Source organism: Ambystoma mexicanum, chromosome 6p, assembly GCF_040938575.1.
Source record: "Ambystoma mexicanum isolate Mex_15411 chromosome 6p, UKY_AmexF1_1, whole genome shotgun sequence".
NCBI classification, from domain to species: Eukaryota; Metazoa; Chordata; class Amphibia; order Caudata; family Ambystomatidae; genus Ambystoma; species Ambystoma mexicanum.
Genome location: NC_090935.1, coordinates 874,940,679 through 874,957,800, shown reverse-complemented (window position 1 = coordinate 874,957,800; position 17,122 = coordinate 874,940,679). Strand labels below are relative to the sequence as shown.

General features: G+C 46.6%; 1 protein-coding gene across 1 annotated transcript in view; it reads left to right on the top strand.

The window, feature by feature from the left end:
• TMEM232 (transmembrane protein 232) overlaps positions 1-17,122 on the top strand; it is a 1,143,478-nt gene that overhangs the window by 408,718 nt on the left and 717,638 nt on the right. Inside the window, exon 10 of the mRNA XM_069625485.1 lies at positions 589-811. Within this exon, the coding sequence (XP_069481586.1) occupies positions 589-811 (223 nt within the window). The remainder of the gene's footprint in view (positions 1-588; positions 812-17,122) is intronic.

Genomic DNA, 17,122 nt, shown 5'->3' with positions numbered 1-17,122 from the left:
GGGTGGTAAAAAAATAGGCAAGTATTGCACTTTCGACCCCAGAATGATGTCCCTGCCTTCCTCTCTCCATTTTGAGCAGAAATCCTGTTAGATTCCTGCTCCTAAACCCAGAAAAATATGTGTGACGCACAGCGTGCGCACAGCTATTTCAGTTTTTGGGGTTTAGGTTTCGGGGGGGTAGAATAAAACAAATTCTGCAAAGTGAAAAATGTGGCTAAATGTGCCTATATCACTTCACCCTATGTACTCCGGCCCAGCCGTGTAGAGTAGCATTTGCATTTTTTTTTACACATTGACCAATGACAGGATGATACTCAAACTAGATTTTTAGGTCGGAGAGTGACATTTCTTTAATTTTGTATAGTTGTTTTTGGCCAACCTATTGCCGATTGTTTATGCTGAATGCTTGCGAAAATGTCAAATTGTAATTCTTTACCTCAAGTAATCTGTCTTTTGAAAACTGTACAACATTGCAAAATATCATTTGCCTCTGCGGTCCCCAGTGGAGTACGTTTTTAGTTTTAACCATACTCTCGTCAGGCAGCTTGACAATTTTTGGATCACATTGCAATCTTTCCTTTGGAACAGGATGAAGGCTGCCAGCAGGATCTGTCTTCCTGGCCCTGGGAGCTGATCTACATTTATAGCTCCGTGCTAGCTGATATTTGTGTGAATGCCAACACTGCGGAAATGCGGAAATATGCCCTGGTTGGGTTTCCAGAGGATGGCGAATCTGCAAAATGCACTGATGAAGTACAGGACACAAGTTTGTGTGGACTTCTCCGACACAACGCACCATCGTCCAATAAACGTAAGTTGTGTGGGGCATCTGGGTTTCTTATGTGAAAAGACTTTTTCTGGCAGTTTCGTTTTGCCTTTTGCTCGTGCATGGCTCATTGTCATTCCTTCATTCAAAGTCAAGTTACGTACACATGCAGGGGCGGAGTCAGCCTCAAAATTCGGGGGGTGGGGCTGGATGGCAGATGGTCCTCATATAAAAACATACTCCTGTTGGCTTTGCCTTAATGCCAGTGGAAAAAAAGCCATGCCACAGTAAGAAAACATATCGTGGCTGGCTACTCAAATCCCCCACCCCCCATATAAGAACTTTCATCATGCTGTATTTTCTCCCTAACGGCAGTAAAAAATGTCATGCCACAGTAAAACAACATTGCCTTGCAGGCTGCACGAATGCCCCTACCCCAATGTAAGAATACTTATGTTGCCTTTGGCCTTAACACAAGTAATAAACTGCAATGCCACAGTAAGAAAACATGCTCTTGCTGGCTAGCTGGTAAAATAGCTCCGCGGGCTGAGTGCATGCTGTTGTAATCTGAGTGTGATTCGCAGGTTCAAACCCTGGCAGGGCCAACTCAGCCTTTCATACTTCAAAGTAACCTCCCTGATCTCTACCCTCCTCTACGGACCTTGTACTATTATGTTGTTTTTGTACCTTGTTACCTCTCTCTTACTCTCTACTGAACTGTGTTTTCCCTGCTCACCAAGTTGTACCAGTGCTGTGATACTTACGGGGTTGACTCGGTTGGCTGTGTTTGACTTGGTTGAGTGGGAGTTCATGTTCTGCACCCTCCAGCAGATGGGTGTGGGATGAAGGTTTCTGGATTATGTGGCCCTAGTATACAACTCACCCACTGCACGAATAGACATCAATGGAGAACAGTCAGCACCATTATAGATGGCGAGGGGGATGTGCCAGGGCTACCCCCTCTCGCCGCTCCTATATGCGCTGGCTATAGAGATGCTGGCTGCAGTGTTAAGAGAACAACACCGTGCGTGGGCCATTCAGTTCTACTCACACAGGGTTATTCTTTCCCTTTATGCGCATGACATACCCTTATTTGTGAAAAATCCAGCAGAAAATCACATTTCCATTATGCGGCACATAGCACAGTTTGGGGAACTGTCTGGATTAGAAATTAATTACGACAAATCAGTGATCTTCCATTTAACGGCCAGGTTAATGCTCTTTGGTGATGATTATGGGTTTCGATGGGAGCTTGTTCACTCAAGATATCTTGGTGTTGGGATATCACGGGACCCATAGGTCTTGTTCAGGGAAAACTATGGGAGGGCTGTGCATAAGATGCAAGAACAGATAGAGAGGTGGATTGGTCTCCTGCTTTCTCTAATGGGCAGAGAAGCAGTCATTAAGATGGTGGTATTACCTACATTCCTATATTTATTTCAGAACCTTCCAATCATCCTACCCAAATGCTTCTTCAAGAGACTGCAGGGTTTCTTGCTAGGATTTCTGCGGGTGGGGAAATTCCCGAGGGTGAGTTGGGAGGTGCGAACACAAGCATATCAGGGCGGGGGATCTGGCACTCCCAGACTTTGTGCATTATTTTTGGGCAGCGCAAACCCACTTTCTATTCTTTTGGTATAAAAAGAGACCCATTAGGTCCCATGCACAATTTGAGATATCACTGGCAGCACTGCACCTATTTCGTGCAGATATTCTTGGACAGGGTAGGCGGCAGAGGAATTGGCATAAGGTGGTAATGCGCACATGTGTGGTATGGAGAATGGCAGATAAAATTGGAATGTAGATGTTGTACTCCCTGGTCCTCTCAGTGAAGTTCATCTGAGGGCTGGGAATCGCTAATGAATTGGGAATCAGGCGGATTGGGTATTTCTATGCGACTAATGAGTTCCTGAGCCTGGAAGGTTTCAAGGGGCTTGGGGGTGTGTCCTCTCTGGATATATTTCTATACCGTAGGATCTGAAATGTGTTTAAGGCCTTCTTCCTAACTTTCCCGCAGCAACCGCCTATATTCCCACTGCTGCACAAGGTGATGGAGGCACACCGGGAAGGGAAATTGATCTCTCAGATCTATAAGAAGATGAGGACCGGTATGACGAGGGTGGGAGAGAAGGCAAAGCAGTGGTGGGAGAGGGCACTGGGACTGGAGATGACATCAATGCCCAAACCCGGGGGATGTCACGCAACGCTCGAAATAAGCAAATACACTCTCATTATGTGCACCAAACCTACCATACCCCATGCAAGTTACATAAATACTACGGGAGGTGTCAGGGGAGTGGATGAGGTGTAAAAGCTACTGAAGTAGATTGTGTGTATCTGGCGTGGAGATGCCCTCCAATTGCGCCATTCTGGGGAGAGGTTTTTAAACGAAGTCCGCAATATTCAGGGAAACTGTGGTGTTGGACCCTCTGCTAGTGCTGTTTGGTTTGATGGTGGGCTGGCCAGATCGTATAGGAAACTGGCAGGCCTACTGCTAATTTTGGCCAGGAGACGGATAGCTATGGCGTGGTGGAAGGGGCCGGTGCCAAAAAAAGGTAAAATGGTTGGAGGACATTGCTTATTGTCATGACTTTTAACTGGCATATATTTGTATGCTACCACAGCACGCACTACTGGCAGATGTTTGGGGATTATGAGCCTCACCAGAGCCTTGGCAGTATCCCAGCAGTAGATCTGCTGGGATACCACCAATGCAAATAGCGTTATTGCAACTCGATCAGACGCTATTAATGATGTAAATCCCCATTTTTTTAAGAGTCCATAGGACTTTCGTCGCATGCTGGGCTCTATTACCGCAGCACAATTTGTGCTGCGGTAATAGCGCCTCAAATGGGCGGAAACTCACCAGATTTACCTTCAGTTGAAAGCTGGAGGTAAAGCTGGATGACTTTCCACCCAACTCATAGTTGGACGGAGCGGTAATGCGGCAGTAATAGCATAACTGCCACATTTCTGCCGCTCTGCCCATTTTATGAGGAGGCCCTATATATTCAATTTTTGTTTAGTGGGTCGGGAGGGCTGGCTTTGATGGAATGAAAGCGGGGCCAAACGTGGGACCTGGGAATAACGCTGGGGGGAGGGGTATCAAGGATTTCTTGCTTTACTGACTGTCCAATGTTGTGTTATGCCGGAGGGGGGTGGGAAAGGACAATGGGAAGGTACCAGCCCATCAGAACTGAGACCTGGCCAAGCAGGTGAAGACCTGAGACAGTGGTGGACGGGAGATATCTCTTTTACATTTTTTTCATTTGTGGAGGGTGGACACTCTGAATGTTATGTTATGTTATGTTTTGTGTTGTTGGCTTATGTGAAAAACCAATAAATAATTTTTTTTAAAAATATTACAAAATGATACATCATGTTTAAACTTTATCCCTCATTTTTACAATGTTGTGTATTTGAATATAAAAGTGATTGCTTAACACAGTGTATCTGTGTATTTATTAGGAAGAACTCTATGCTGTTTTGCATATTAAAGAGCATTTTGGATATGTAAGAATGGCCAAAGAGCTTTATATCTGTCATATATGTCTGTGAGAGTTGTATGACTAAATCACAAAATACCTAAAGCATGCTGGGTATGGTAAGCGTTACCTTTTTTTCCCTTCTTTTTTTTAAAAACAAAAGTCACCCTAACAATAAAGCTTTTTCAAATATCAAGAATATTGTCGATCAAAGACTTTAGCTGTCAGAGTTAAATGGCCGCCAACAGCTCAAAATTAGGCATTGTTGTGGATCAGCCAGACAAAATTGGCTTCATATTTAAAAAATGACAACCAGTAAATTTTAAATAAAGTGCAACAAAATGCTGCTCCTCTGGTAATCTGCAGCTATAGCATGTGCCTAGTCGGCCTTGTTGTAAATAAGTTTATGAATGGTGGTAACAATACTCCCTTTGTTTATATACCACCTATGTATGTGCTCGGGACGACATGGGTTATTAAAAACATGGGGCACATGGAAAGTAATGCTTCATTTCCTTATTGGTTCTTTGCCCCCAAATAACACTCCAGATATGCCATGGTATCCAATGCAGTGTTTTCTGTGCATGCCAAGCCTAATACATCCCAATGAAAACACAATTCCCACTTAAGCAGTGTATTAAAAATACGAAGCATTTAAAATACCCCTGTTTTTACTGATGGCACCCTACTCGTACCAGGGCACAATAGGAAAAGATTTTAAAGCAAGTTTTACCCTGGGTTTTGGAGGGTTGGTCCCGCACACATTTTTATAAAGATGTTTGTGTTAAAAGGTGACTATTAAAGCACTTTGGGGCAGTAATCTAGGCCAAGTATGGAGAGGATTTAAAGGACGGTTAACAACAAAAGTTATCTGTTCTACACCAAGGACATTTTATGGAGCATTTCAACCAAAGCATTAATGGCAATATGATTTCATTTTAAAGGGGCATCAGCCTGAATGCCAACTCCTTCTAATTGATGCACATCAGATAGCTCTGAGTAATCAGCCCCATAGCTCATGTGACAGAACCACACGCTGGCTAACCTGTGCCAGTCCTCAACAGTGCCCGCACAGTTTCATGCAGCCCTGCAGATAAGGGCTGTAACTGTATCAGACAATTTTACTCCCTAAAAATATGCAAATACTCCCCAAAAATTTCAATAGGGAGTAAAAATACTCCCAACCAAAAATGCTTTCACCCACACAGCTCCATGGATATGTTTAGACCAGCAGTACACATAGCACCACAGGAAGGAACTGCTATTTTTACTGTGTGATCGGAAGAAGTAAACATGTATCTTTTAATGTGTATGCATAACAAGGTGCAAAGAAATGATTATTACAAAAACATTTCCGTTTACCAGTTATTCTTACCCGCTTATAAAATACTCTCATTGGGAACTGGACTTACATTTTTACTCCCTAAAAAATCACTTTAGTCTCAACTTTAAAAAATAGGGAGTAAAATATTTCCACTCCAAAATATTATCTGGAGCCCTGGTTTCATGTATCAGTACTTCCAGTTCAGTGTTTACAATGCACGTGTCATATGAACAATGCAACAGATCCAAATGTCAAAACCTAATTCCCCCATGCTATCGGTTCATACTGTAGCTCTACACGACAAAGCACAATAGGTCTAGAACGAAAACAAAGGGCAATCTTAGTGTCACTATTGTCAGGGCCGGCCTTAGCGATCTTCATGCGGGGGGAGTGGAGGGCACCACATTTTTCAATACGCACCAATGCGAAAGCATCAGCGCCCCATTGTTATTAAATGCTCTCCTCTCTCGAGAGCGGTGCATTTCATTTCAATAGAGTGCCTGCTGCGCCTTCTCACATCACGCCAGCTCGGGGGAGACCTTGAAAGACTCTCCCAATCTGGCATGGCAGGGGGCCAATGGCGGTCAGGGCGGTCGCCCTGGCGGCCTTTCCCTAAGGCCGGCCCGACTGTACATGAGCAACGTACTTCCCACAGTGCATGCATTGGCACCCCAACGTCCAGAATTCTGTAGTTAAGCACGCTTTGTCAAAGGTGCACAGTAATATGCCCACAGTGTCCGTTTTATGCACAATTTGTAGTATCATCCATATGATGTGTCTAAAATGCAGCATTAGGGCAGCCCACAAATCAGTGGTCATTGGCATGCATGGAAGACAATCAGAGGCCCTGGCAGGTGCACACTGAGACAGGAGTACACACATACCTGCACAGAAGCAGTGCACACACTCGCACACGAGCAGAGGCAGCCACATACACATGGTATGTTATCTTGAAAGTCACTGATATCGTTCAAACAACTGCTTGGGAGCTTCTCGTCACGTACAAGACAGAGAACAAGCCCCATATTGCATGGCGAGGTTATTTGGAGAACATGCACTGAGACTGGTACTCACGTAAAGTCAGGAAAACACACATACAAATCACACAAGCACACATGCACACGGAGGCAGGTGAACAGACACAAGCAACCATTCATGCTCCCAAACCCTACTCACCGCAGTGGCGCAACGACATTGAGCTGAACGTGCTCCAGCCCCTCCCACCCCCACGAAATGTGAGTTGAGGGGCGGGGCTTCTACACTTTCTTTTTGTTATGCGAAAGGGAGGGCAGCCTTTCCTGAAACTTGGGGCTTTCAAGGCTTCCTCCACCTCTCTGCTTAACAAAAAAGCAAGTGCGCCCATCAGCCGCCTCCCCTCGAATGTGAAAGAGCATATAACATTGTTAGATGTGGGTTCACATCCGTGGGGAGGGGGCTGCTGATGTGCGCACTATCTTTTTCTTAAGCAGAGAGGGGAGGAAGTCTGTCATGAAACTGGTGGTGTTAAAGTTTTACTGTGTTTGTGCAGAAAGATGTATTTGCACAAATGCAGCAAAACTTTAAAGCTGCTAGTTTCAGAAAAGACTTCCCTCACCTCTCTGCCTAACAAAAATCAAATGCACACATCAGCCCTCGCCCCACGGATGCGAGCGAGCATATAACATCGTAGGTGCTCTTACACATCCGAGCGGAGGGGGCTAATGTGCGCAGTTGGAGCGGGAAGCATTGTTGTATGTTATGTGTGTATGCGTGTGTGCGTGGAGTGTGTATATGTATAATGTAGTGTGTGTGTGTGAAGGAGTGCATGAGGAATGGGGTTCTGGGGCGCGTGTGAATGAGCAAGTGTACAGTGAATATGGGCGCGAGTGAATGGTATGTTTAAATGAGTGATTGAATGTTGATTAAATGCCTGTTTGTGTGTGCGCTTATGTGTAATGCCGGGCAGAAGAGCTGATTTTGGTGGGTAAAGGGTGGGAGTAGGGTGGATGTGGCCAGTGCTTTAAGTGGGCTGGGGCCAGCCGGGGCCAGGTCCCGGCAGTCTCCTAAAAGTGGGGTTTAGCCAGGGCCCTGCCGGGGACCTTCAGTCCCAACACAACCTTGGCGGTATGCATTATCCCGTTGCGGCCGCAGCTGCAACGGGAGATGTGCCCACCATTAAGTCAGACAAGCTGAGAGAAGTGCCAGCCAGCCACAGCGATGCACTCTTGTCAGTCACTGTAACTTCCTCTGGTGACCCCTCGCACAAGGGGTCACCATAGGAAGTTACTGTCCCTTTGTTTCCCCAGGTCGCCGAGGTGTCTTTGACCCTCGGCGTACCTGGGGACTCCATGACATATTTCGAGGTTTATAAAAGATGGCTTGAAAAGTACACAATTCAAACCATCTTTTATAAAGCTTTGCCGATGGACACCGACGCCCCTTTGTCCGTCGGCAAAGCTTTATAAAAGATGGCTTAAATTGTGTACTTTTCAAGCCATGTTGTACAACATTGACATTTTTAAATAAGATGGCTTGAAAAGTACACAAACCATAAGGTATGCACACAAATATATAAATGCTATATATTTGTGTGCGTACCTTACTTTGGTTTATGTACTTTTCAAGTCATCTTGAAGTACACAAACGTTAGTAAGGCACGCAAACAAATATTTAAATGTAAGCATTTATATATTTATGTGCGTACTTTACTATGGACCCCCCTTGTTAATCTGCATATGCAAGTAACTTTGGGTCTCACCCTAAGTTACTAGGGGAATCCAGACGTGGACCCCTTGCTCACTATTCTTAGAGAGACACAGCTCCTCCCTACTGATGAGGTTCAACCAGACCGAAACACGTGTCTGGGGATGCTGTTGGTACTCTTGTTCAGAGGAGAATTGCCTAGCATTTCGGTGCTGGACTGCCCCAGGGCAGGACAAAGACTGATATGTTTAGGATATTTCTTCTCTGTGAAAGATAGTGAGCTAAAGACTCTGGGTAAGTCTCTCGCAACCAGGACTAATGTCTGGCAGAGGGACTCCCAGGACCCCCCTTGTTAATCTGCATATGCAAGTAACTTTGGGTCTCACCCTAAGTTACTAGGGGAATCCAGACGTGGACCCCTTGCTCACTATTCTTAGAGAGACACAGCTCCTCCCTACTGATGAGGTTCAAGCAGACCGAAACACGTGTCTGGGGATGCTGTTGGTACTCTTGTTCAGAGGAGAATTGCCTAGCATTTCGGTGCTGGACTGCCCCAGGGCAGGACAAAGACTGATATGTTTAGGATATTTCTTCTCTGTGAAAGATAGTGAGCTAAAGACTCTGGGTAAGTCTCTCGCAACCAGGACTAATGTCTGGCAGAGGGACTCCCAGGACCCCCCTTGTTAATCTGCATATGCAAGTAACTTTGGGTCTCACCCTAAGTTACTAGGGGAATCCAGACGTGGACCCCTTGCTCACTATTCTTAGAGAGACACAGCTCCTCCCTACTGATGAGGTTCAACCAGACCGAAACACGTGTCTGGGGATGCTGTTGGTACTCTTGTTCAGAGGAGAATTGCCTAGCATTTCGGTGCTGGACTGCCCCAGGGCAGGACAAAGACTGATATGTTTAGGATATTTCTTCTCTGTGAAAGATAGTGAGCTAAAGACTCTGGGTAAGTCTCTCGCAACCAGGACTAATGTCTGGCAGAGGGACTCCCAGGACCCCCCTTGTTAATCTGCATATGCAAGTAACTTTGGGTCTCACCCTAAGTTACTAGGGGAATCCAGACGTGGACCCCTTGCTCACTATTCTTAGAGAGACACAGCTCCTCCCTACTGATGAGGTTCAACCAGACCGAAACACGTGTCTGGGGATGCTGTTGGTACTCTTGTTCAGAGGAGAATTGCCTAGCATTTCGGTGCTGGACTGCCCCAGGGCAGGACAAAGACTGATATGTTTAGGATATTTCTTCTCTGTGAAAGATAGTGAGCTAAAGACTCTGGGTAAGTCTCTCGCAACCAGGACTAATGTCTGGCAGAGGGACTCCCAGGACCCCCCTTGTTAATCTGCATATGCAAGTAACTTTGGGTCTCACCCTAAGTTACTAGGGGAATCCAGACGTGGACCCCTTGCTCACTATTCTTAGAGAGACACAGCTCCTCCCTACTGATGAGGTTCAACCAGACCGAAACACGTGTCTGGGGATGCTGTTGGTACTCTTGTTCAGAGGAGAATTGCCTAGCATTTCGGTGCTGGACTGCCCCAGGGCAGGACAAAGACTGATATGTTTAGGATATTTCTTCTCTGTGAAAGATAGTGAGCTAAAGACTCTGGGTAAGTCTCTCGCAACCAGGACTAATGTCTGGCAGAGGGACTCCCAGGACCCCCCTTGTTAATCTGCATATGCAAGTAACTTTGGGTCTCACCCTAAGTTACTAGGGGAATCCAGACGTGGACCCCTTGCTCACTATTCTTAGAGAGACACAGCTCCTCCCTACTGATGAGGTTCAACCAGACCAAAACACGTGTCTGGGGATGCTGTTGGTACTCTTGTTCAGAGGAGAATTGCCTAGCATTTCGGTGCTGGACTGCCCCAGGGCAGGACAAAGACTGATATGTTTAGGATATTTCTTCTCTGTGAAAGATAGTGAGCTAAAGACTCTGGGTAAGTCTCTCGCAACCAGGACTAATGTCTGGCAGAGGGACTCCCAGGACCCCCCTTGTTAATCTGCATATGCAAGTAACTTTGGGTCTCACCCTAAGTTACTAGGGGAATCCAGACGTGGACCCCTTGCTCACTATTCTTAGAGAGACACAGCTCCTCCCTACTGATGAGTTTCAACCAGACCGAAACACGTGTCTGGGGATGATGTTGGTACTCTTGTTCAGAGGAGAATTGCCTAGCATTTCGGTGCTGGACTGCCCCAGGGCAGGACAAAGACTGATATGTTTAGGATATTTCTTCTCTGTGAAAGATAGTGAGCTAAAGACTCTGGGTAAGTCTCTCGCAACCAGGACTAATGTCTGGCAGAGGGACTCCCAGGACCCCCCTTGTTAATCTGCATATGCAAGTAACTTTGGGTCTCACCCTAAGTTACTAGGGGAATCCAGACGTGGACCCCTTGCTCACTATTCTTAGAGAGACACAGCTCCTCCCTACTGATGAGGTTCAACCAGACCGAAACACGTGTCTGGGGATGCTGTTGGTACTCTTGTTCAGAGGAGAATTGCCTAGCATTTCGGTGCTGGACTGCCCCAGGGCAGGACAAAGACTGATATGTTTAGGATATTTCTTCTCTGTGAAAGATAGTGAGCTAAAGACTCTGGGTAAGTCTCTCGCAACCAGGACTAATGTCTGGCAGAGGGACTCCCAGGACCCCCCTTGTTAATCTGCATATGCAAGTAACTTTGGGTCTCACCCTAAGTTACTAGGGGAATCCAGACGTGGACCCCTTGCTCACTATTCTTAGAGAGACACAGCTCCTCCCTACTGATGAGGTTCAACCAGACCGAAACACGTGTCTGGGGATGCTGTTGGTACTCTTGTTCAGAGGAGAATTGCCTAGCATTTCGGTGCTGGACTGCCCCAGGGCAGGACAAAGACTGATATGTTTAGGATATTTCTTCTCTGTGAAAGATAGTGAGCTAAAGACTCTGGGTAAGTCTCTCGCAACCAGGACTAATGTCTGGCAGAGGGACTCCCAGGACCCCCCTTGTTAATCTGCATATGCAAGTAACTTTGGGTCTCACCCTAAGTTACTAGGGGAATCCAGACGTGGACCCCTTGCTCACTATTCTTAGAGAGACACAGCTCCTCCCTACTGATGAGGTTCAACCAGACCGAAACACGTGTCTGGGGATGCTGTTGGTACTCTTGTTCAGAGGAGAATTGCCTAGCATTTCGGTGCTGGACTACCCCAGGGCAGGACAAAGACTGATATGTTTAGGATATTTCTTCTCTGTGAAAGATAGTGAGCTAAAGACTCTGGGTAAGTCTCTTGCAACCAGGACTAATGTCTGGCAGAGGGACTCCCAGGACCCCCCTTGTTAATCTGCATATGCAAGTAACTTTGGGTCTCACCCTAAGTTACTAGGGGAATCCAGACGTGGACCCCTTGCTCACTATTCTTAGAGAGACACAGCTCCTCCCTACTGATGAGGTTCAACCAGACCGAAACACGTGTCTGGGGATGATGTTGGTACTCTTGTTCAGAGGAGAATTGCCTAGCATTTCGGTGCTGGACTGCCCCAGGGCAGGACAAAGACTGATATGTTTAGGATATTTCTTCTCTGTGAAAGATAGTGAGCTAAAGACTCTGGGTAAGTCTCTCGCAACCAGGACTAATGTCTGGCAGAGGGACTCCCAGGACCCCCCTTGTTAATCTGCATATGCAAGTAACTTTGGGTCTCACCCTAAGTTACTAGGGGAATCCAGACGTGGACCCCTTGCTCACTATTCTTAGAGAGACACAGCTCCTCCCTACTGATGAGGTTCAACCAGACCGAAACACGTGTCTGGGGATGCTGTTGGTACTCTTGTTCAGAGGAGAATTGCCTAGCATTTCGGTGCTGGACTGCCCCAGGGCAGGACAAAGACTGATATGTTTAGGATATTTCTTCTCTGTGAAAGATAGTGAGCTAAAGACTCTGGGTAAGTCTCTCGCAACCAGGACTAATGTCTGGCAGAGGGACTCCCAGGACCCCCCTTGTTAATCTGCATATGCAAGTAACTTTGGGTCTCACCCTAAGTTACTAGGGGAATCCAGACGTGGACCCCTTGCTCACTATTCTTAGAGAGACACAGCTCCTCCCTACTGATGAGGTTCAACCAGACCGAAACACGTGTCTGGGGATGCTGTTGGTACTCTTGTTCAGAGGAGAATTGCCTAGCATTTCGGTGCTGGACTGCCCCAGGGCAGGACAAAGACTGATATGTTTAGGATATTTCTTCTCTGTGAAAGATAGTGAGCTAAAGACTCTGGGTAAGTCTCTCGCAACCAGGACTAATGTCTGGCAGAGGGACTCCCAGGACCCCCCTTGTTAATCTGCATATGCAAGTAACTTTGGGTCTCACCCTAAGTTACTAGGGGAATCCAGACGTGGACCCCTTGCTCACTATTCTTAGAGAGACACAGCTCCTCCCTACTGATGAGGTTCAACCAGACCGAAACACGTGTCTGGGGATGCTGTTGGTACTCTTGTTCAGAGGAGAATTGCCTAGCATTTCGGTGCTGGACTACCCCAGGGCAGGACAAAGACTGATATGTTTAGGATATTTCTTCTCTGTGAAAGATAGTGAGCTAAAGACTCTGGGTAAGTCTCTTGCAACCAGGACTAATGTCTGGCAGAGGGACTCCCAGGACCCCCCTTGTTAATCTGCATATGCAAGTAACTTTGGGTCTCACCCTAAGTTACTAGGGGAATCCAGACGTGGACCCCTTGCTCACTATTCTTAGAGAGACACAGCTCCTCCCTACTGATGAGGTTCAACCAGACCGAAACACGTGTCTGGGGATGCTGTTGGTACTCTTGTTCAGAGGAGAATTGCCTAGCATTTCGGTGCTGGACTGCCCCAGGGCAGGACAAAGACTGATATGTTTAGGATATTTCTTCTCTGTGAAAGATAGTGAGCTAAAGACTCTGGGTAAGTCTCTCGCAACCAGGACTAATGTCTGGCAGAGGGACTCCCAGGACCCCCCTTGTTTATCTGCATATGCAAGTAACTTTGGGTCTCACCCTAAGTTACTAGGGGAATCCAGACGTGGACCCCTTGCTCACTATTCTTAGAGAGACACAGCTCCTCCCTACTGATGAGGTTCAACCAGACCGAAACACGTGTCTGGGGATGCTGTTGGTACTCTTGTTCAGAGGAGAATTGCCTAGCATTTCGGTGCTGGACTGCCCCAGGGCAGGACAAAGACTGATATGTTTAGGATATTTCTTCTCTGTGAAAGATAGTGAGCTAAAGACTCTGGGTAAGTCTCTCGCAACCAGGACTAATGTCTGGCAGAGGGACTCCCAGGACCCCCCTTGTTAATCTGCATATGCAAGTAACTTTGGGTCTCACCCTAAGTTACTAGGGGAATCCAGACGTGGACCCCTTGCTCACTATTCTTAGAGAGACACAGCTCCTCCCTACTGATGAGGTTCAACCAGACCGAAACACGTGTCTGGGGATGCTGTTGGTACTCTTGTTCAGAGGAGAATTGCCTAGCATTTCGGTGCTGGACTGCCCCAGGGCAGGACAAAGACTGATATGTTTAGGATATTTCTTCTCTGTGAAAGATAGTGAGCTAAAGACTCTGGGTAAGTCTCTCGCAACCAAGACTAATGTCTGGCAGAGGGACTCCCAGGACCCCCCTTGTTAATCTGCATATGCAAGTAACTTTGGGTCTCACCCTAAGTTACTAGGGGAATCCAGACGTGGACCCCTTGCTCACTATTCTTAGAGAGACACAGCTCCTCCCTACTGATGAGGTTCAACCAGACCGAAACACGTGTCTGGGGATGCTGTTGGTACTCTTGTTCAGAGGAGAATTGCCTAGCATTTAGGTGCTGGACTGCCCCAGGGCAGGACAAAGACTGATATGTTTAGGATATTTCTTCTCTGTGAAAGATAGTGAGCTAAAGACTCTGGGTAAGTCTCTCGCAACCAGGACTAATGTCTGGCAGAGGGACTCCCAGGACCCCCCTTGTTAATTTGTGTACTTTTCAAGGCATCTTTTATAAAGATAGAAATATAGTACATATTTCTATGTTTATAAAGGATGGATTGCACCATAGTAAGGTACGCATACAAATATATAAAATGTTTGCGTACCTTACTATGGTTTGTGAACTTTTGTAAGGCTACGCCCATCCCACAAGCCCCGCCCCCAAATGAGCCCCCCCCCCCCTCGATTCCTTACCCCACTTAAAGTCCTGAGTGTGGGGGTGAGTGGGAGAGGGAAGGGTGGTGGCACACTGTACTACCGTCTGGTCCCCTGGTGGTCGCTTTTGCTTAAAGGGTGATGCTTGATCGACAGCCTGGCCTTTAGATATAAAAATGATCAAAGGAACGACATGTGTATGTTCTCTTTAAATCCAATCACTTGCTTATTCTCGCTGGCATATTGCACATACTTGGGTCTCACGCCAGACAACCCTTTGGAATTAATAGAGGGGCAGACCTCCAACCCCCGCACTACCCCCACCAACTTGAAGCTCGAGAACTCGGACAGCCTGAGTTACGGACTGGACCCCAGGGGCTTCAACGGAAAGAGAGAGAGCCTTACAATGGGTGTGCAAAAGGGCTCCAGGGCTGCGCTGACCCTGGGAGCCGCTAGGAGGCATCAGGCTACAAACTGTTCTCAGAGGTTTTTACTGTGTCACAAATGTTTAAAAAACTCATTGCCAAGAGAGCACACTTTTACTACCCATAACTTTCCTGAGATGTGGGACGTGGTGCCCTCATGGTTCTCTGAGAGAGAAGGCTGCCATTTTTCTGTACAATCAGTAAACATGGGTTAACCTTCTCAATGCTGGATAAAGCGTGAGATCTGTTCAATGCCAATCTAAACATTGTTGTTTACTAGGGTAGTGCACACCCGCAATGCACGCTCAAACAATACTTTGTTTTGAGATCTAAAAATGCACTTACAGAATAGCTTTATTGGCTATAACCTTTTGACCTTTGCATTGACCCATGAAATGTATGTATTTTGGATAACCAAAGCATCAATCAGCACAAAATGCAATTTTAGAGAATTCTTCGGTGTAACGCACCTCTACCCAGAATAGTCATTTAGAAGAGTAATCATGACTTATGTGTACAGCTCTTAAAACCCCTGAAAAACAAAATGGAAACTGAATAGTTCAGCATGAAATGGAACTTGATAAAATGGCCATTCTTCTTTGGGTGTTCTGACTTTATCGTTTGTTTGCATTCTAGAGCAATCATTACACTTTATTTCGCAGATTATCGGTATTAATGCAAATGTTGGCTGAGACACCAAAGATGAGGATGGACGTTATTTCTTCCCATCCACAACATATCAAACTAGCAGTGTGAACAATATTGATTAGGTAGTAATGATGCCATTTTCTTTCATAGGCAGTTATGTTAACTGTGCAGCACGAAAACTATCTCCCTGTCCACCTACCGTGGGAGTGGTAACCTGAGGAAGTATGCAAGCGATGTCTAAGAGCCCCTCCATGTGCTCCTCTTCATTATGTCTTCCAGTGTGATGGGTCAGTGCTGTGCAGCCATACACCACAACTGTACAACTATGCGGTAGGGACGGACAGTTCTGCCGCATGGGATTTACCCAAGGTGCAACATCCATCCTCCCAACCAAAGCTCAAGCACAGGGAAGGGGGAACCACACTTAGGATCCAGAGGGCTATGTTGCAGCCATCCCACACACACCAACACGAGTTCATGCCATGCAACCGACCACTGAAACCAGAGGTGGACTGGGAACCAAAAGAGGCCCTGGAAATAATTTTCAAAATAGCCCCATACTACCCATTTTCAGCAAGTCCAACCCTTTTCTTGGGAGGAAATTTAAAAATAACATAATTTACCACACAAAAGAGGCCCAGGGTGCAGAGGACTATCGGGAAATCTCCAGAGTTCTCTATAGGCCAACCCACCCCTGACTCAAACCACTACTTCAAAATGGCAGTTCATCCTTTTAAGGGCTCAGTCGCTGATATGATATGATATTTTATTTATATCGCGCTCATACACAAGTGTTTCAGAGCGCGAAAACACAACATCTCATTAAGCATAATTACGACAGGAGACTAATAGCCAGGAACAATGGAAATGTCTCAGTGGATTAGGGATGACATAGGGCAGAGGGAGACCGGAAACATGGAATAACCAATCACTGACAGAGATTTGAGAGCAATGGGGAACAACCTGTCCGAGTGCATATTGGACATTCAAAGAAATCAGCTTCCTATAAAATATTACAGAGCACTGTAGAGAGTGTCAGAGCCATGGATACTGACATGGGAGCAAAGAGGGGGGAGAAGTACCAGAGAGAAAGCTAAATACTGGTAGAGACTAGATGGAGAGACTTTAGAGAGAGCACTAAGAGCCTGCTGAGGGCTACAGTCCAGCAGAGACATGGGGCCTCATTACGGGTTCCAGGAATAGGGAATTACTGGGCCATTCCGATCTTGGAGCGCCCGGTAATTCCCTTTCCCGGGACCCGGATCTGGTACATCCCCATTTGAGCCCCAATAGGGCTCAATGGGAATGGGGAGGATGCTAACAACAGGCCCGTTAATGACAGCGCCGTTGTTAGCATCCTGGTCTGCTAGCGGGTCCCACTAAGGACGCCTGGTTTTACCAGACGTCCTTAGCGGGACCCGCGAGCAGACCTCGTAATGAGGCGGTAGAGGGATAATGGCTCCGGCAGCTCAACCGGCGCTGTTAACCGTCTACCACCTGGGTCGCAATGAGGCCCATGATGTTGAAAACGAGTGAAGGCCAAGACCCTGCTGAAGGCTACAAGTACTGAGCCTGGCAGGGGCATGATTCAAAAGGAACGAAAGCCAAGTACTTGCTAAGGGATCTAGCAGCTCAGACC